This window comes from Lepisma saccharinum, chromosome 10 (assembly GCF_977018435.1).
Source record: "Lepisma saccharinum chromosome 10, izLepSacc3.1, whole genome shotgun sequence".
NCBI lineage: Eukaryota > Metazoa > Arthropoda > Insecta > Zygentoma > Lepismatidae > Lepisma > Lepisma saccharinum.
In genome coordinates this window covers 6,166,648-6,188,702 of record NC_139238.1, presented here as the reverse complement: position 1 = coordinate 6,188,702, position 22,055 = coordinate 6,166,648, and the positions used below count along the sequence as shown (strand labels likewise).

General features: G+C 37.2%; 1 protein-coding gene across 1 annotated transcript in view; it reads right to left on the bottom strand.

Annotated features, from left to right (window-relative positions):
• The window catches only part of LOC145993739 (glutaredoxin domain-containing cysteine-rich protein CG31559-like), a 180,133-nt gene that overhangs the window by 12,245 nt on the left and 145,833 nt on the right, over positions 1-22,055 (bottom strand). The window contains exon 3 of the mRNA XM_083129488.1: positions 313-378. Within this exon, the coding sequence (XP_082985614.1) occupies positions 313-378 (66 nt within the window). The remainder of the gene's footprint in view (positions 1-312; positions 379-22,055) is intronic.

Here is a 22,055-nt window from a genome sequence, read left to right as displayed (position 1 = left end):
CTATGTGTATTTCTGCTTTTCAACATATTAGGACCTCGTGGATATAGTTTGAAGCCCTGAGGGACTAGAGTTTAGCAAAAGGGGAGGGGGCGGAGCAGGGCTCTTTTACTAACCCCCACCCATTGGGTACTCCACTGTTGGTACACAGTGTAGTATTTCAGACTGAACTTACAGTTCCAAATAAGATGAGCGTCACTAGGAAAAATCTCAACTGGGAGTCCAAAAAGTGACTAAATTAAAAAGAGCATTGCTTTCAGATAATGAGATAATTTCAAGTGCGTGAAGTTTAGAATTAGTAAAGAAGTTTATTACCTTGAAAGGCTTTAGTATCCTCCTAAGTTCGCCAGATTCATTTAGCCTGTCAATTGTTTCTGCATCCTGCAAAGAAAAAAAATACAAGTAATTAATCTTGAAAGTTTGCTTGATCAAATATCTACATGGCTATAAATAAAATGTATCAGATTTTGAATATGTAGTAGCATCGATATTTTATTGCGAAGGATGTTCCAGAAAATAATTTAAATTAAAGGGGACACAGTCGAAATACCATTTTACCAAAAAAGAATCACACTAAGTACTATTACGCAAGAAAATGCATTAAATTTGGAGTTTAGAATAAGAAAACCGGTTGTTACATATTCTTCAAACTCATGTTCTCTATCAACATATCGATACGCGTATATGGTGAACTATGATAAAGAGAGATGGTGAATGAACGAGCAGAGGACTCGGGGATATAAGATATCGAAGAGACAAAGTGACAAATGAGAAACAAAAGATAGGGAGATAGAATAAAGAAAGGAGGAAAAGAGGAGAGAGACTAAACATAGACATGGAAAGATAATATAGACGAAGAGAGAAGATGGATAAAGAAAAGGAAGAATATTGAAAGATAATATAGAGGAAGAGAAAAGATGATAAAGAAAAGGAAGAATCTTATATTTCCACATTCTTCGTTTTCTATATCCATCTTCTCTCTTTTTCTATCATATCTTCCCATATTCTTCCTTTCCTTTTTCCATCTTCTCTCTTCCTCTAGCTTATCTTTCCACATTCTTCCTTTTCTTTATCCATCTCTTCTCTTCCTCTATCTTATCTTTCCACATTCTTCTTTTTCTTTATCCATCTCTTCTCTTCCTCTATCTTATCTTTCCACATTCTTCCTTTTCTTCTTCAATCTTCTCTCTTCCTCTATCTTATCTTCCCATATTCTTCCTTTTCTTCTTCCATCTTCTCTATCTTATCTTTCCACATTCTTCCTTTTCTTTTTCCATCTTCTCTCTTCCTCTATCATATCTTCCCACATTCTTCCTTTTCTTTTTCCATCTTCTCTCTTCCTCTATCTTATCTTCCCATATTCTTCCTTTTCATTTTTTCATCTTCTCTCTTCCTCTATCTTATCTTTCCACAGTCTTCCTTTTCTTTTTCCATCTTCTCTCTTCCTCTATCTTATCTTCCCATATTCTTCCTTTTCTTTTTCCATCTTCTCTCTTCCTCTATCTTATCTTTCCACATTCTTCCTTTTCTATTTCCATCTTCTCTCTTCTTCTATCTTATCTTCCCATATTCTTCCTTTCCTTTTTCCATCTTCTCTCTTCCTCTATCTTATCTTTCCACATTCTTCCTTTTCTTTTTCCATCTCTCTTCTTCTATCTTATCTTCCCATATTCTTCCTTTCCTTTTTCCATCTTCTCTCTTCCTCTATCTTATCTTTCCACATTCTTCCTTTTCTTTTTCCATCTTCTCTCTTCCTCTAACTTATCTTCCCATATTCTTCCTTTTCTTTTTCCATCTTCTCTCTTCCTCTATCTTATCTATCCACATTCTTCCTTTCCTTTTTCCATCTTCTCTCTTCCTCTATATTATCTTTCCACATTCTTCCTTTTCTTCATCCATCTTCTCTACTCCTCTATCTTATCTTTCCACATTCTTCCTTTTCTTTATCCATCTTCTTTCCCCCTGTATATTTTCTTTCCACACACACAATATAGGTAAGAGGGCCTCCCCGATGGCGCAGTGGTAGCGTCGTCGCCTTGTAATCAAGGGGTCCCGGGTTCGATACCCGGTGGAGGCACATGGCACAGTGGTTCGGATCCCACTTTAAAACTGTAGGTCCATCCCGATTAGCCTTACTGTGCATAAAGTGGACTTAAAACACCAAATCAATCAATCAATCAAACAATATAGGTAAGAGAGAGAAGAGGGGGAAATTGTACTGTTCCGGCCAACTTTAAAGACATAAGGTCCGAATTTATTTTTAAGTTTGGGTGGAACTTTAGGTCCAAAGCATAACTTTCGCAATGGAGAGGCGTTGGAACTCCTTTGTATGTTTCTTTGCATTCCGATGATGCCCCTAAACAAGCCTCCAAACATATTTATCCATACAATGCATTCTTATTTCGTAACGAGTCCATATCAGTTGTGATATTATCAACCCATTATCTGGTCAAGCGCCTAGTTATCGACCTGCGCACTCTTAATAACAACAGACGTTCAAATAAGCCCTTGGGCGAAGGTGAAAGGCTGCAGCTCGCGCGGCCCGTCAAAAAGCAGCAGATCTTATCTGCGTGATAGGAAAGGCGAGCCTCGCTGGAAACTCGGCTCGACAGGTGGTTTCGATTCCCCAGTCGTCCTCAATTCCCCTGTTATGATTCCAGCGGAGGAGAGGACCAGTGTTTCCACGTGAAGCGGAAATTTCCCTCTTGCAGTGAAATTCTGACCGAATTTTAAGCGAAAAGGGAAATTCTATGATAATACCCCAATTTAAGGGAAATTTTTAAGACAAGTGACTCTACATTATAACAGTTTATGTTAAGTTCCAGTTTCACGTCCACATTATTATTATTATTATTTTGCTCCTTTGAATATAAGAATATATCTATATCTAATACCACAATATATACCTGGTGAATCACTTAAAACTTGCACCCCAAATATTTCGTAAACAAAAATAAATATTGAAAAACTGCTTTCGTAAATATAAAGGTATGAGAGGGCTCATTAAATAAGTTATAGCATACGTTCAACTACCTAAGGAAGTACGATTTTCAACACAAACTTAGTTTTTCTTTAAAATGGAAAACCCATTTTATTTTTAGCTCATTTGAAAGTACGGAAAAAATTATTAAGAATGGCGTTCGTTACATCGAAATACGTCAAGTAGTTCTCAAGTAATTGTAACGTGAAGTTGACGCTTGAAACAAACCTTCGCACAAGTTGATTCGTGTGTCGTAACAATCGTACATATCCCCCTTTTGACGCCATTCGCATGCCGTTACAAACATATTACTCTTCTGCATACTGTGCGTTGTGCTTACAATAAAATGTGTAGTTTATACATAAGTAAGTTTTGACAAATTATCTAAAAGTTTCTGGTACATCTTTCTGAGTTAACAAATATTCGTTCATTAAAAAAATATAAATTTTTAACATTCCGGCATCAGTTACATACGTAAAGGTTAGTACCTTAACATCTTTCTAATTTTTAATTGGCGTTCATTTATTTGAGTTATAATTTTTATTACATCGGGACAATCAGAACTTCTCGTTTGGTCATGACAAATCTTTATGTCTTCAACTTTTAAACTTTCCGCCTTATACATTTTTCTTTCTTTCTAATTGATTTATCAAATAAAGCAAGGGTGTTGCCAAGTACACTGATTAACCAGACGTTAGTGTACGTACGTCAGAACTCTTTCTGAGAAAATAATATATTTTCACGCTGAACTTCACGTTACAATTACTTGAGAACTACTTGACGTATTTCGATGCAACAAACGCCATTCTTAATGATTTTTACCGTACTTTCAAATGAGTTAAAAATAAAATGGGGGTTTCCATTTAAAAGGAACAGAGTTTGTGTTGAAAATCGTACTTTCTTAGGTAGTTGAACGTACGGAATCACATATTTAATGAGCCCCTCTCATAGCTTATATCTACGAAAGCAGTTTTTCAATATTTATTTTTGTTTACGAAATATTTGGGGTGCAAGTTTTAGGTGATTTACCCGGTATATATATATATATATATATATATATATATATATATGAAAAGTTTATTGTACGGCGCTTTTCTGCACCTTCGCATAATAGTATCAATGAGGATAAACGATTTAATATATTCCTGACCAGGATTCAAACCTGAGACATCTAGCCAGGAAGTGATGAACTGACATGTATGTTTAAAAATTTGTTTAACATTATTTACTCGCGTGAACATGGACCGAAGGAAATACTATTACTACTACTACCACCACCAACAACAACACTGATAATAATCATAATAATAATCTTCATTATTATTTGATTTGTTTAGGTGAAGGGAAAACTGATCCACAAAGGGAAATTTTGCCTTCATATTGTGGCAACACTGGAAAGGGTATAGTAGAATTTATCGCCTCCACGCTTTGGAATTGAAACACCATTCCGGCTGTGCCCTTTGGAAACCTTTCCCCGCCCAAGTTTCCTCATATTTCCTTCTCGTTATGGAACTTGGAATTGAGATGTGCTCTTGCATACTAACATGTTCTCGGGTACCCAAGGTCACTGACACTTAGGTGCATAGAATATACAGCGGCTCCTATGTGGTGTGTCCAGATGTTTCGTATCGCCGGCCTCTGTGGCGTGGTGGTCAGCGTAACGCGGTACGACAGTTCATTCTCACTGTCGTGATTGACCCACGAGGTAGAAAAGCGACATAGAACAACCGAAGGAAATGTTTGGTTGATGTTGGTACATTCATTTCTCGATTTAAACTCACTTTCGTTCATCAGGCAATAAAAATGAGGGTAGCCGGACAATTGCGATGAACACAGAAGTGAAAGGCCAAGTGAACAATTGCGATGACATACCTTCCCTTACAATGTTTAGCTTTTCCCTGCAGATACAGCCACGTAACATTGCCATTCTTCTTATTTGTAGCAACTTGACGAAAAGAATGACCATCGTACAGCGCGGAATGTTTTCCTTTCTCCGTTTGAATAACTTCCATAATTAAGTATGCTATCCGAATTACTACCGAGTGAAGTGCACCATAGCAAGTGTGGATCAGCAATGGCAGATTTTTAAAGCTTCACCTCTTAGCAAACTTCCGCTGCTAGACGGGGGGTGGGTGGGCATTCCAGGTATTTGTGACACCTGCACAGGAAATCTGTATTCCGCAGGACAAATTGAATTGAATTGAATTGAAAAGTCTTTTTATTTACTACAGAGCGAGATTCAGCCTTGGGCTGCTCTACCACCTAACTCTGGTGATTAAAAGATAAATACATATATTTATAATACTGAAATCAAATATATAACATAACATGAATGAATTAGACATAAATGAAAAATAATAAAATTATAAGAGAATACAATGACAGATACATTAACACACACACACGCACACACACATACATACGCAATTTCCAAATCGATACTAAAATAGCATGCACACACGTTGGAATATTCGTTGTGTCAGATAAGTGTTTGCAAAATACATGGTTTTACTTTACTTGATTCATGTTGCTAAGTACGAGCAAATGCTCAATTGTTGTCTTTGCAATAAAAATAATACTTGTTCTTTGAAGTTATTGGGTGCTGTTGCAAAAGAAACATAATCGGGAAGAGCATTCCAAACCTTTGCAGACCAGAGGGAGAAGGAGCCTTCGAAACTGACAGTAGAGTGGCGGGGAATGTCGATTTTTCGCTGACCTCTAGTATTGTATGGATGTATGGAATTTCTAAATGATAGTTTCTCGTGGAGATAGCTAGGTGTTTGCAATTTTAATACCTTATATATTGTAGGACACTGATGCAGAAGACGTCGCCTAGATATGCTAAGGATTTTGTATGTATTGAGCAAGGGTAGGGGTGTCGTGTCGTTTGCGCCGAGGCTTCTTATCGGTTCATTTGCGCCGCGACATATGTCAAGACCTTCCTTGGTGGGTTTTCCCACAATCGGGAATGTCATTACCGCCGCGTGCACGTGTGTTTATGGGAACATGGTGCATAGTGCATGAAATCAAACAAACAAACGTGTGTTTATGACGTTGCACAGCTGTGGTTACACCTATCCAGAAAGTCAAATATGACTTTTCTTTGCTTATTTCAAAAGACGTTACACAGGATTACTTGTATCAATTTTATTCCACAACACAAAATACATATATCAGCCTATTAACTATTAATCATTTATACACTACATAAAATCGTTAAAAAAACATTGGAAATACAGTATTGTTAAAATATTGCAAGCATTCTACAAGTACGCTTTGGAAGCAACATAAATGTGCCAGTCTATTACACTTAATTATTATACACTACATAAAATGGTCAAAAATATTATAAATAGTGTTATTTTTGCAAACATTATATAAGTACTACGTATATGTACACTTTGGAAGCAACATAAATATGCCAGTCTGTTACACTTAATTATTATACACTACATAAAATCGTCAAAAATATTATATATACTGCTGGCCTTCGTAAATAAGGGACGGCTTTCCACGCTTTGTTTCTATCATGTCCATATTCTCAGCCATTTTGTCTTTCTCAAGTCTCAGTTTTACATATATACTAATTTCCCAATGTAGATCCCTCATATATACTTTCATCTTACATTCATTTACCAATCACCTTCCTTTTCAATCGAAGATAAACACAGCTACAGCTGGTCAACGTCATAGACACACGTGCGCGCGGCGGTAATGACACTCCCGATTGTGGGAAAACCCACCAAGGAAGGTCTTGACATATGTCGCGGCGCAAATGAACCGATAAGAAGCCTCGGCGCTAACGACATGGACTCAGGGTAGGATGTGATGACTTCTCCTGATCGAGAAAACGTAACAAATGCAAGAATTCTGTTCGATATTTTACGTTGTAAATTCGTGCCGTACACCACATCACAGACGCTTGGATTCAACTTTCTGTGGTTTCAGACTTAGAGAGGGAGGGGGGGGGGTTAGGAATGAAGAGTTGTCAATTATGGTGAGTCATCCTGATCGTCGCAATCCTACCATTAGTTTTAAAATTACCTTCAGCGTCAAATCCTGAAATTCTCGTTTTCCTACAAAGCGTTGTATGTTGCCTAACTGTACGGTGGAGATAGAAGTTGCCATTGAAAATCCACTCATCGCCGTAAAGTTAGGCAACACACAAGACGCCTTGCAGGAGACCATATTTCAGGATCTAGCTGTCCCAATCATTATTGCCAGTGAGTGTACATGCAGGTATGGACCAACCACGACTGATGAACTTAAACCACCGTTGTCGTGACAACCTGCCATATACATTTGCGTATGTTGTCATGACAACTATATCTCTCACACGCTCGTGGACTTCCGAAATGAAACAGCTATGATTGGCTGATTAAGCCTGATGAATGGTGTTTGCGATATCGACAAGCTGTACCGGTTCGCGCAACTTCTTTAATTATCTTTTTCTTGCTTTCAGTTTCATGATCAACTTAAATTAACAATCACCCTTTTTTTTCCCTTTCGGCGAGAACTAGCTGCTTTCGCTTTAAGAAGCCGACGCATCTCTTTTAAAGACTTGATCTTCGATTACGATTGCAAAGTGATTCTCACATGTCTGATCTCTCGTGGGATAGGAGCTTGGATTTTTTTAACCTACCAATCTCCATCGACCTCGATACAGTGTTGCCATATAATATACTTCATCATACAAAAAATCCCTTTTCATCTGAATTTTCCCACGTATCATTCAACATGTAATTAATTGATTGTACTTTCATACTGGCAGCCTCAATATTTAACTCTAAACTCTTAAGTTTTTCTTAGTGCAATTTCTTGTTGAAAGCTAAAAATATGTAGATTTACTGCAAAATAGTATCGTACTGTATTAGCAAGTTATAAAATGAAATGACGCATTATATAACTCGATAATACAACACGATATTTTACAGTAAAGTTACATAAGTTTAACTTGCGAAAAGATATTGCATTATTTTACTTGAAACAATATTCATAAGAACAGAAATTAAATGTTCTATTTGAAAACATGAGATAGCAAAGTGGCCTCCACGATGACGTAGTGATAACGTCGTCGCTTTATAATCCTGGGTTTGATACCCAGTGAAGGCACCTTGCACAGTGGTTCGGATCCCACTTTAAACTGTAGGTCCAGTCCCAATTAACCTATCAGTGTTGTCATATGAAGGGAAATTTCCCTTTTTGCAAGGAAAATTGAACCGAATTTTAAGCCTAAAGGGAAGAGGTAAATTGAATAAAAATGTTTTAAAAATTAGGGAACTTGAAGACACCGAGCTTAGTATTAATACAGATTACGTTAGGTCTCTGTTTCGTATTCACATTTTTTCCGGTCACTTCTTATTTCTACTCCTTTGAATATAAGCCTATTATGACTAATTGCATTTCTATTTTGTATTATTTTACGTCGCTCTTCTATTTAATAGCAACGATAAGGATGACTAATGAAGTTATAAAAGGGTGATGTAACAAATTTAAGGTTTTCACACACACACACACACACAAGGAGAGGTCAATGGGAAAAATACTACAACTATTACTGCTATTAATTATTATCATAACTTTTGTTATTATTATTATTACACGATTTCTTTAGATGAAGGGAAAAATTGGGCGAGAAAGGGAAATTTTATCCCTTGGAAAGGGAAATTTGGCCCTCAGATTGTGGCAACACTGGGCCGAATGACGTAATGTGAGCGCACCCCCATCTGATAGTGAATCCAGGAACTAAGAAATAAATGCTACGCTATCAGGGAGGTCTGCATAAGTTAAGAATAGGATAAAGTTCCTTGAAGTGTGTAGAATGCTTTGAATTAATTCCTTATTCCCTCTTGAGAGGAACACAATCGCTGATAATTCTCTGTGACGAGGAAATGTCCTGCACTAATGTATATTTTCTTGCACCAGTGAAAATTTCTCTACACCAAGTTTCTATCTTCCTGCACTAATGAAATTCTCTTGCACTCGTGTAAATTTCTTTCTGCATCGACGGAAGTATTCTGTCACGAATGTACATCTCCAAGGACACAGGTCTCGTCTAGCAGTGATGGAAATTTCATTCACGTGTGAGAATTTCTTGAATTGGGGAAATTTAAAAACATAGGTTTGGATTTCTTGCACTTTTTAAAATTTTCTCCAGCAGTGAAAATTTGCTGCGCAGGCGGGAATTTTTTTGCATTTATGAAAATTTCCTGCGTAGATGAAAATTTTGTTCACAAATGGGGATTTCTTTCACTGGTAAAACTTTCTTTAACAAGTTAGAATTTCTTGCATGGATGGGAATTTCCTTCGAATGTGAGAATGTCTTGAACCTATAGAAATTTCCCTCACAAGTGGAAATTCGTTGCACTGGTGGAAATTTCGTGCATAGGTGGGAATTCCTTGCACTCATGGAAATTTCCTTCACAGGTAGTAATTTCTTGCATTGATGGAAATTTATCGCACAGGTTGAAATTTCTTGCACTGATGAAAATTTCTTTCGCATGTGGCAATTTCTTGAACCGATGGAAATTTCTTGCACAAGTGGAAATTCATTGTACTGGTGGAAATTCCCTGCATAGGTGGGGATTTCTTGCACTGATGGAAATTTCCTTCACAGGTAGTAATTTCTTGCATTGATTGAAATTTATCGCACATTTGAATATTTCCTGCACCGATGAAAATTTCTTGAACCGATGGACATTCCCTGCTCCGATGGAAATTTTCTTCACAAGTGGGGATTTCCTGCAAAAGTGGAAATTTCTTGTACTGCTGGAAATTTTCTGTAACGTTAGATATTTTATGTACAGATGGAAATTTCTTTTCTGCAGCAAGGGAAATTTCCCGCCACGTGTCAACACTGCCTCGGAAAACTGGCTCACGATCAGCACGGGCTGAATTCTAATTCAACCTTGTCGATTCCTTCAGGTGCCAACTAGTTATTCCTGCAGAACCGGTTGCCCTGGACTCGCGTGGACTTTCTCGGCGAGGCTGGTCTTGTAGACTGACCTGGACTTGAGCTTTCAAGTGGATTTCTTTTATTTTTTTCCCCCTTTAACATTAGCTTCTGATGAAAAATTAACTTGAAGCAGGGCCGCGTCTGTGTTTGATCTGCGCATCCCATCACGACTTTGCCACCGGAATCAGGTTCCTGGGTCAACCAGACTCTGATGATGGTTCGGCATTTTTATAAAAAAAAGACTGGAAAAGTGCACTGAACAGCACTTTCCCCTCACGATGTTCACTTTTCCCCAAATTGTTTGCGATGTTAACAAAGATATTCTATTGGTCCAGAGGCTGTTACGGGGACTTTTGGTATTGCTGAGACGTTGATGCATGTATCTCATACCAGTACTTGGTAAACATTGGTTTAATTTAAGTGAGGCACATTTTTACCTAGAAAGTTCACAACTTTAATATAACATGATAGAGTAAAGAGTTCTTCACTGAGAATTTTACCATAATGATACATAGAAGCCTCCCAGATGGTGTAGTGGTAGCGTCGTCGCCTTGCAATCAAGGGGAACGGGTTTGATACCCGGTGGAGGCTCCACTTTAAACTGTAGGCCCAGCCCCCATTCGCCTTACTGTGCATAAAGTGGACTTAAAAAACCACCATGACAAAGGTACATAAGGTACAACACGTTATCGATCTGTGTGTGATGAGCAACAGGCTTCAGCTACCTATATCTTCAATACATTAATTAATGAGAAGCTGGTGAAGATCAGAGTCACTTACGCAGGGACTTAACTGAAAAACCACATTAAATTCGGGTATCGAACTCAGACCTCCCGAGTGGCAGACAGAGAAGTAGCAATTGTAATTTGTGATTTCTCATCTAAATGTACTAACATACAAGCAACTTGGTGTTTATGAAGAACGAAAGAGGAGAGGGAAAAATGAGGAGGGGGAAAAAGGAATAGAGGTAGAAAACGGAGAAAGAAAGAAATAGGAAGATACAAGGAGAGAGAAATATAGGAAGAAAACAGAGAAAGACTTAGAGAAATAGAAGCAGAAAGAGAAAAGAATGGAGGAAAACAGAAACAGAGGAATAAAGAAAGAAACGTAGAGGAAAATAAGTATCATAGAGATAGAGAAACGGGAAGAAAGAGCAGGGCAAGGAAAGCCAGAAAGAAAAAGAGGTAGAGAAAAGGGGGGAGAAAGAGGAGGACAAAGAGAGAAAGAAAGGCGAAATGAGAAACATAGATAGGAACAGAGAAAAGAGGAAGAATCAAAGAGGTAGAGAAACGGAGCAAGATATAAAGAAAATTAGAGAGAGAGAGAAGCGGAAAAAGATTGGAACGAAAAGTAGAAACGGGAAGAAAGATAGAGGGGAAGAGAAGGAAAGAAGGACTAGAGAAATGGGAGAAAGAGTAGGGCAGAGAAAGCAAGAGAGAAGGAAGGAAAGATAGAGGAAATGGGAAATGGGAAAGAGTAACTGATATATATATATATATATATATATATATATATATATATAATAATCCGTTGCGCAACAGCCCATGAAGGGCCTAGGCATACCTACCGACTGATGATCTCCCTCCCACGCTTTCCTTCGTCACCTATAAGCGTGGAGATCTTCAACCAGTATTGGAATAGTCGGGGGGTCAGCCCGACGTATCCCCAGCCGTTATAGGAGGTCTTCTCGACCGGATTACGCTCACCCACTCGGAGCTCCCCAATTTCCTCACGATGGTGGGTTGCCACCGGCCCTATACGCAGGCCGAATAAATTCCGACCAGAGCCGGATTCGAACCTACGCCGTCCCGCAGCGAACGATCTCAAGACGAGTGAACGCCTTAACCCGCTCATATATATATATATATATAATATATAATATATATAATATATATAGGAAGAGAGAGAGGTGCAAGAAAGAAAGGGAAAGAAAAATGGAGAAAAAGACCAAAAGAAAGCGATAAGGAAACGTCAGTAGAAAGAGACAGGTAGTAAGCGAGAGAGAGGAAGAAAGAAGGAACAAACCAAAGATAGATAGAGAGCAAAGATAAACAAAGAAAGAAAGAGAGAATCAGAGGAAGGAAGAGAGGAAGGTGGAGATAGTAACAGATAGAGAGAAAAAGAAAAAGAAGACAGGGAACGAGAATCTTGGAACCCATAAGTAGAGCCACTACTGGGTTCAGATTCGTAGCAACAATTCAAATTAAACTTTTTTCTGTCCAAAGATGGCGGCACTCTATGCAACAGAAAATTTCCCTCGTCACAAGATTAAAGGGTAAAAAAGGCACATGGAGAGAACAGGTTGAGAAACACCTTTAAAAAAGCCATCGTGGCTTAAATGCTCAGCGCTACGTCCAGGGGTGAGCGAGCATGAGCAAACCATAACGGTTGTTTTCCATTTTCCACGCACTGCCTAACCTCAGGAGGCAACTTGCACTTTTTCCGACAGCCGAAAGGTCGGTCGTGTTGCACACCAAAACCCGTTTCGAACAACAAACACCAGGCGGCGTTGCCTTCGCCCACGGGGCCATCCTTCAACTGTTACAAAACGGAGGAACGGTGGTCCTTAAAAGAAAATTAAGGCATGCACAGGTTGATTCTAGAACTGATTGCATAATAAATACTGTCTCGGAAGGCGGGAAGTCCAGATCTAACGATAGATGACGCTTTATCAACAGAAAGAATCTAACTGTAAATCAAAACAGCTTTCAACTTTTGCTCCATACCATTGTAGCAAAGTTTTCTTGCTCTCAATTCGACTTTCTATCAAAATCACTTGTTTTGTTCCACATACATCAACTCAACTTGAAAAATAGAATATCATTTTAGTATATAGCTAATACCTTTGTCAAGCGTAGTTATATGAAATTAGAATATGTTGCAAATCGATTTCATCAGGACCTCTATTGATGGCACGTGGCTCATACTAAAAGGCACCATACGTACCTAACATAACCTAACCAAGGACGTGTTTAGGGGGAGCCTCCCCAAAAGACTTACTATTAGAGAAATTAATTAATAAAATAAATAAAATTAAATAATGAAAATATACTTGTTGTTTAATCGAGGTTTATTTATCTTCGCCAAACTTATTGGAAGGCAAGGATTATATTGGGATCATACGTCTTTGAATGACACTACCAAAGAAGATTTAACCAAGATTTATTACTACTTATAACGTAACATTTTCATAAACGATCAATATTAATTATACGTTGCATTTCTCCTTGCAGGTGCTATATATCATTACTACAAATTAGTAGCGACTTCAAAAATTGGTGAGTACCCATTTTAGATAATATTAATTGATGATTTTTTTTTAAAAAATAATGCTTAATTTACAAGGGCGAAATTGAATCAGTAGTCTTCATTATTTCGTTAAATTTAAATTTATTGACAATTTCTTCAAAATTTCTTTAATTTAAATATATCAGGTTACCAGATTTTCCTAAAGAGCTTTATTTAAAATATTGCAACAACTAGAAAACATTGTGTTTTAAAATGTAGCTTCGTTTGTAAAGCAGAAACAATTATGTTTGTTTATTTTGATTGAACTAACAATAGCAATTCGATATATTTGCTGTCGAAAAAAGTATACCCTCGCGCAATAATCGTAGTAAAAATCATGAACATTAAATGAGAACGATTTAATTTAAACAGTTCGAAAATCATTAACATGATGGCGATAAAGTTATAAATTCGGAATTAGGAAATGGAGACTCAGATAACTTTAAATTGTGAAGTATAATTCGATATATTTTGAAGGCTTTGTGTTCTTTGGTGAATGTTACAGTGTTTGGTTTTCAGATATAGACTAGAATAGTTTCTATAACTTTTTGGAAGCTTTTCTTCGTGTTCGAAGAATTTCAACATTGGCTTTTCTTGAAGTTGCTGGTAATTCCCTATTTTCGTATTTTCGTTCACAATACAAGAATCAATGCTGTCACATAATTGCGAATTCCTTTCGATATCTGAAATTCTCTCCAGAGCAGTACTTTGAGCGTAGGTTCCAAGAGCTTGACCGTGCTTGCGTATGGAACATGAAATTACCATGCATGTAGTCACAGGTCATTATTGCAATATGTTTCTCTTCAAGTGGAAAGCCGACATTACTTTGATTATATGAAAATTTCACCTATTCTCTTATTCATGGTTTTAGGAACGGCATTTTGCGATTTATACACGGCAGAACATGCTCTCAACATATAAATTCGACCCATGAAATTACACACATCGCTCCGGAGAGATGCATTTGTGACAAACTACTTGCTGTAGGGTACGGCGAAGTAGGGGCACTTTTCCTGACCCCGTGTCACGCCCCCGTTTTGTTTCAAGCACTTTCTTTCCTTGTACTGGGTCACCGAAAGCACGAAGTACTTGATATGTAGCTTTTACCGTTGAGATTCCATTATGGGACAAGCCCGTGGAGGTACGCTGGGCGATGTAGCCTTCTTTTGTTCACGATGTCCTAAAAAAAATGCATGAAAACAGGTAAAATAAGTTACAAAAAGGCAAATATTGCTTTCTCCTTTAATGAAAGTCTGCTACTGCGAATATTTTTCAAATGGTTCCCTTGTACGATTCTAATTGCATTTTAAGTAATGTAGTTTTATAGTTTTGAAAAATTGTCCATAGATGGCACTGTTATTTATTCTGAAATACATCGTCATAGTCAATCACATTTCTGCAAAATGTGCAGGTGTAAGTACAAGGCTTAGTTATCTAAAATTACGGAGACGTGGTAGATAAGCTGCTCACTCACTACAATATAAAAGTCAAAGAGAAATAGCTTCGATATTTAAATATCGCTAATTTTCATGCTTTGTTATTAGTGTTATTAACTCAAAGATGTTTACGTGTTTGAAACTCAGACGCTCGTTAGGTGTGAACATTATTATTTCACGTAGTTGTTTTTTTTGTTTTTGCATTTTGCAGTTATTGGCTAATCGCGATGATGAGATTTAGTTATGATTAGATGATATTGATGGATCTGGTGCGGCGCACACCCAGCTTTCAGCAAACGCTAAAACTAAATTATAAGAGCTCTAAACCTGGTCCTAACCTAACCATACATATATTACTAAACCTAAGCGGAATTATAGGTCAGGAATATTATGAGAGAGATTTGACAACTTAAACTCAATGACTAAAATTTTCCTCCTAACTTTCAGAGATTTCTCTTGAACAGGTATGTTAGAAAGTTAACAAAAAACAATAATATACTACGCTATATTAAAAATACGAAGTGTATATAATATAGATATAGGGTAAGTCAAAAAGAATGAAACAATTTACACAGCTATTATGGCGTAACTATTTATGATAGAAAATCAAACATGGCATCAATATAAAGAAAAACTCTGAAAGTTTTATTCCCACTTGGCACGCTTATGCAGCTTTGCCGCTGCTCCGCCAGGATCGCTAGTGTGGCAAAATGGCAAGTGACCAGCAGAAGGCGTATTGTGTGTTGGAGTTAGCGAAGACTGATTGAATCACATTGGTTCAAAGACATTTCTGCACGAGTTACTGTAGTAAAGATCCCAAAAGATCTGTCAGAGGTACAGTGGTGAATTGTTAGAGTAGTGGGGATTTATGCTACGGACAGGACCACTTATAAGTGTAGAAAAGGCGAGGCTATTTGATTGAACAATCTGATTTGCTTACACTTAAAACAAAGCCAAAAGGGGCCTATACCCCAATTTTTCAGGTGTGATATGCTCTGATTTTTAAGAAATTCTGAATTTCTAGTGTAGAAAAGGCGAGGGCTCAACAGATAGATTTACCCATACTTAAAACAATGGCAAGAGGGGCTTATACCCCAATTCTTCAGGTGTGGAGGTTCGGGTTTAAGTCCTCATAAAATGTGAAGCCTCCCCTGATGGCAAAATGATAATATTGCTGTCTTGTAAACAAGGGGTTCTGGGTTCGAGTCCTGATAAAATATTTAAGATTGAAAACATGTGGCAAAATAATATGTCCACAAGTGAGATTTTGAGAATAATTATTGTTAGTTGATATACAACTCCCAGATCTGAAAACCTTCTTTCTCCTCTGCTCAGACAGATTCGGCCATGTGTGTAAAAGTTATATCTGTATGATTGTTGTTTATAAACTTGTCAAAAATATGGCTTTTTTGTATGAAAACATGCAATCCTGAATATAATTTTGGTTTTGTCTTGTTCTGTTAATATAAACACAAGTGTGACTTACAGAATATTTATTGCACAGTTCAAAATCCAATTTTGAATTGTATTTAGTTGATATAGAGATGAGGTTTTAAACCTGGTGAAGTGTGTTGTACATCAGCAAAACTATCACCAAAACCTAGTTACTGCTGTTGTTTTGGGTATAAAAGCACCAGCTCACCCATTAACTGCTGAACCCAACTGATATTTTTATTAAGTATAAAGTTTTGAATTGAAGCCCAGAAAATCTTATATAATAAACAACAAGAAAAAATGCCAAAACAAAAATATTGCAATCAGTGTAATAAAAATATATCTAGTTCTCATTGGGCTAGGCACCGGCATATTTGTAAGCCTAGGAAATGCAGAAAGGCCATGAAAATATGTCCAAGATGCCATAAAATATTAAGCAAGGCATATTACAAATGGCATAAGTGTAATTCTTATGTACAGTCATCAACATTGCCCTCACAACCATCCACATCTGGTCTGAAAAGAAAGCATGAAGCACCTGTTAATGCTTTACCTGCAAAGCAGCCACGCTATGAACCTATCCACAGCAGTTTTGACGCCCAACTTAAGGATTATCGGTTTGTATCAGAGCCAAGATGTGGCATTGAGAATTTTTTGAACAGTAAAAAACCTGATGTACAGGCAATTCTAAATGCACAAAATGGCTCTTATAAGCTGTCCCTCAAATTGTTTGTACAATATAAGAAACCAAATGGCACAAAATTTACACAGCCCCACATAACAGAAACTGTACCTGTATATTCAAATACAAATTCAGACAGAATAATAAGCAGCTTGATAAATCAATTGAATATTAAACACTCTGAATTTGCAGCAAAAGAGTCAGGATGGAGCCTATGCGGCTCATCACACAAGTTATATGTTCATATTTCTGAATTCAGCCCATTACAAGGTTCCACTTATCTGCCATTACCTGACAATATCAAAAACAAAAGAGCCGTGGTTAATATAAAAAATGCCGACCAGAAATGCTTTTTGTGGTGTATATTAGCTGCTTTGTATCCAGTTTCAAGCCATCCAGAGAGAATAATTTATTACAAACAACATGAACATCTTTTTGACGATGCAATGGAGGGTTTGGAATATCCAATGTCTGTTCAGAATATTGATAAATTTGAAAAAAGAGCCAGGAATATCAATGGCAAACAATTATCTATTAATGTATTTATTTGTTCCACTGGCAATTGCTTGATAGCACCTCTCAGAATCAGTACACTTGATGATGAATCTTCTGTTCCGATTGATTTGCTCTTAATTGAAGGGGATGGCATACATCATTACACTCTGATACATAATCTTCAAGCTTTAGTGAGAACACAACTAGACAAATCCAATACAATATTCAAGTTGTGCAGAAGATGTTTAACTGTATTTGATGGTCAAAAAATGGTAAATAGGGTTCCTGAAAAAAATGCAGAAATTGCTAAAAACAAGTTAACTGAGCATCTGAAATACTGTGGCAATCATAAACCTGTTCATATGGTGATGCCCAATCCAAGTGAAAATTGCAAATTCAAAAAGTTTGAAGCCTTGTTGGAACACCCAGCATTTATTGTCTATGATTTTGAATCGAACCTCAAACCTCTTGCATTCTGCAATCCAGATCCTGAAGAATCCTCAATTACACCATACCAGTTACATGAACCTTCCACCTTTTATTATATGGTTGTACATGGTGGTGTAGCTGGTGAGCTGTGCTTATACATGGGACCAAATGCCGTCAAAGAATTTGCACAAAGAATAGAAAATGAGTGCCGTGACATAGCATCTAACATCTTATTAAAATCAAAGCCTATGTTGCCTTTAACAGAGGAACAGATTGAAGATTTCAACAATGCAGAAAAATGTCCGGTATGTGATTGTGAATTTTCAGATGCAAATATCAAGGTACATCACCATTCTCATACAGATGGTAAATTCTTAATGGCCCTGTGTAATAGCTGCAATATTCAGATCAAGAGACCAAGATTTATCCCCATATTTTGCCATGGAGCATCCAATTATGATTTCCATCATCTGATCAGGTACGAGGGGTTTGACAAGCAGAATTTAAATATTTTAGCTGAAAATGATGAAAAATATATTGCCATTACCAAGATAATTAAAGTTGATGGTGTTCCCATTCAATTAAGATTTCTTGATTCTCACAGATTTTTACCTGCTAGCCTGGCTACACTGGCCAGTCAATTACCTGATGATGACTTAAAAATTACACGTGCCTCGTTTCCAAATCAGGACCTGAAATTAATTAGGCGGAAGGGTGTGTATCCATATGACTATGTCACAGATTTTTCTAAATTTGATGAGTGTTCCCTGCCACCGCAAGAAGAGTTTTACAGAAGAATCAGAGGATCTGGAATCACTGATGAAGATTATCACCATGCCCAGTTGGTGTGGAGCGATTTAAAATGCAAGACATTTCGTGATTATCACAAGGCATATTCGAAACTTGATGTAACCCTCTTAGCTGATATATTGCAAGCATTCAGAAAATCTTCCATGCAAAATTATAGGCTGGACCCAGTGTATTTTTACAGTGCCCCGGGCCTAGCATGGGCTGCAATGTTTTTGAACACCAACATGCAATTGGATCTGATCCACGATCAAGATACGTATCTGTTTGTGGAGAAAGGTATAAGAGGAGGGATGGTGCAATGTTCCCAGAGATATGCCAGAGCAAATAACAAATATATGCCTGATTATGATCCAGCACGGCCATCAAATTATATAACGTATGTAGATGCAAACAGCCTCTATGGTCATGCCATGATGGATAAACTGCCATATGCAGGGCTTGAATGGGTTGAAGATTTCAATATTGAGGATCTTCAGGACTTTGATGACAGTGACTATGGCCTAATCTTAGAGGTTGATCTGACAATTCCAGATAATTTACACAACAAATTTTCTGATCTGTCCCCAATTCCTGAGGTTCAGTGCTCACCTGGCTCTAAACAGAAGAAGCTCATGATGACACTGGAGCCAAAACAGGGTTATGTCGCATATTACAAAAACCTCCAGTTCCTGATGAAACATGGTGTTCAAGTGACCAAACTTGGCAAAGTTTTGAGGTTCAGGCACTCAGAATGGTTGAAACCATACATTGATACAAATACAGAGCTTCGAACATCTGCAAAGAGCGAATTTGATAAGGGCTTGTTTAAATTGATTGTGAATTCTGTATATGGCAAAACAATTGAAAATGTCAGAAAACATACCGATGTTAAAATAATTACTGACCCCAGCCGGAGCAAAAAATTGATTGCAAAGCCTAATTTCAATTATAGAAGAATTTATGATGAGCACATGGCACTCTTCAACATGAAGAAAACAAAGATTAAGTTTGATAAACCTATTTATGTAGGGGCTGTGATATTGGAAAGGTCCAAATTACATATGTTAACATTGTATTATGATGTGTTGAAACCTTTTTATGGTGATCGTGTAAAATTGATGTACATGGATACGGATAGTTTTATTCTTGATATTAAAACAGAAGATGTTTATCAAGATATGTTACAGCCTGAATTGTTTCAATACTTTGATACAAGCGAACATACAAAGATTCAACACCACCACAACAAAAAGGTGCCTGGCAAGTTAAAAGATGAGACACTTGGTGATGTTATTGTGAAATTTGTTGGGTTAAGTGCCAAGATGTACAGTTTTAAAACATGTAGTGCTGTTGTCAAAAAAGCCAAGGGTATTGGCAAAGTAACTGTTGACAAAGAGCTTAAATTTGAAGATTATGAAAATTGCATCAAATCCCAGAGTTCAATCAAAACATCAGAAAATAGAATTCAGAGTGAGGATCACTTGTTGACTTCAAATATTGTAAGAAAAGTGGCTCTGGACCCGCATGATGATAAGAGATGCATTTTGTCATGTGGCATACATACTTTACCTTGGGGGCATTGTGATTTGGAAAATGGAAATCAATGCCCAATTACAGAGCATGATTTGAAATAAATAAACATGCCTATGAACTTATTTGGGTTTAAAAAACAAGGTATTATGGACCTGCCGACACCACAACCCTCTCCTGATATGCTGTCTAAACTGAGTGGCTTGTTAATTATTCATCTGAACAGCATACTTACAGAAGTTGATGATGAAACAGGCAAAACATTGTACATATTTAACAATAATTTAAATCATTACCAATTACCTGTAGGTGGTCAATTGCAATTTATTACAACCCCTGAGGGTGATGTTAAAATTTCAGTAGGGAGAAATATTTACAGAATTAAGCACTCAAACATGATTTCTGGCACTGTTTATACTGTTTCTGCTGGTGACTGCTTATATATTGAGGTCCCTGGATCTTATGACAAGCTTATACCCTTTTTTATAGAATTAAGAATCAGATATTCAATAATAAATAACCACTAAAACAAAAATGCCTAATGATATATTTGGCCATACAAGACATGAAGATCACAGTGATGAGATTCTGATGCTTGATGTCAGAGTCAAGAAATTAAGAAGTGATTTACAAGCTTTACAAACCACACTCAATGCCAGTCTTCAATTAGAAATTACAAATTTACAATCACAATGCATGGACCCTCTTCTTAAAATTGATTCAGAACTCAAAGTGCTGCTTCAAAAATATACTGATCTGGCCACATTGGATAATTTTCAAAGTTTAGAAGAAGCTGTTGCAGCTCTTCAAGCCAAATTTAAGACCCAGGCCACCAACTCTGAGCAATTGAAACAACAATTGGAAGAGCAGATAAATAATGTCCAGGCACAGCTCCAAACAATTGTCAAAAGCATAAAATCACAAGAAGATTTTGATCTAGTGACTTCCACTCTAAAGGAACAGATTCAGTCACTCCAGATACCTAATCTGGATCCTCTGAACAATGCCATAGCCGAGGTTAAAGAAAAAATTGAGACACTTGAAAATTTTATGAACAACTTGCCATCTTCTGATGCTTTGAATGCAATAACTCGGAGCGTAGCAAATATTAAGCTGCAACTTGAGACATATGAAGATTTTGGAAAAATTCAAAGTTCCATAACCCATCTTGAAGGTACAATAGCAGCAGTGCAAAGTGATTTGGCAAATGTACTAGAATCCCGCTTGCCCGGGATTGTAGATACCCTTGTTAGTGTCCAGCACCAAATCACAAAGCTTGAAAACCTCAACACTGAATCTGAGCTATCTCATTTTCATCACTTGATAGATGATATTCAAACAAAACTTGAAATTTTACAACAATCCACGCCCACTCAGGCAGATATAGCCCTGCTCCAAAATGCTATGCAAAATGTGGCTGATGCCTCTGAATTAAATACAGTAAAATTGGCACTTGAATTTTTGCAAAATACAGTATCAAATTTGCCTACATCACAGGAACTTAAAAATATAAAGAGGGCAGTGAATAGGACATTGAAATCAGAAGATATCAAGAATATCCAGACAGAGATCAAACGTCTCACACAGACAGTGGCCACTCTACCAACCAATCAACATATTAATGAATTGCATGCCCTGTTTGAGGATATCAGAAGACAGGTCCATGATCTTACAGCTCAAAATTCAAAATTGGCAGTTGTTGAAAATTTGCAACAAATTGTAGCTAATATCAAGCAGCAGCTAGGGACCATGGAATCCAATCAAGCAAATGCCCTGTCTGTTTTTGCCACCCAGCTTCAAGAGATTGTGCAACAATACAAGAAACTTATTGTGGACATAAAAATCAAGCCAGGCCATGATGATGTTGTTAGGACCATCAATGAGCACCTTGAATCTGTAACAAGCAGATTGCTCACAGCAGAAAAAGAAATAACAGGCATAATCGAGAATCCTAAACATACAGTAATTCTTGAATTGTACAGCATCCCCAACAAAGAATATGATTCTCCATTTACACCAGGTGGCAAAATATATATGCTG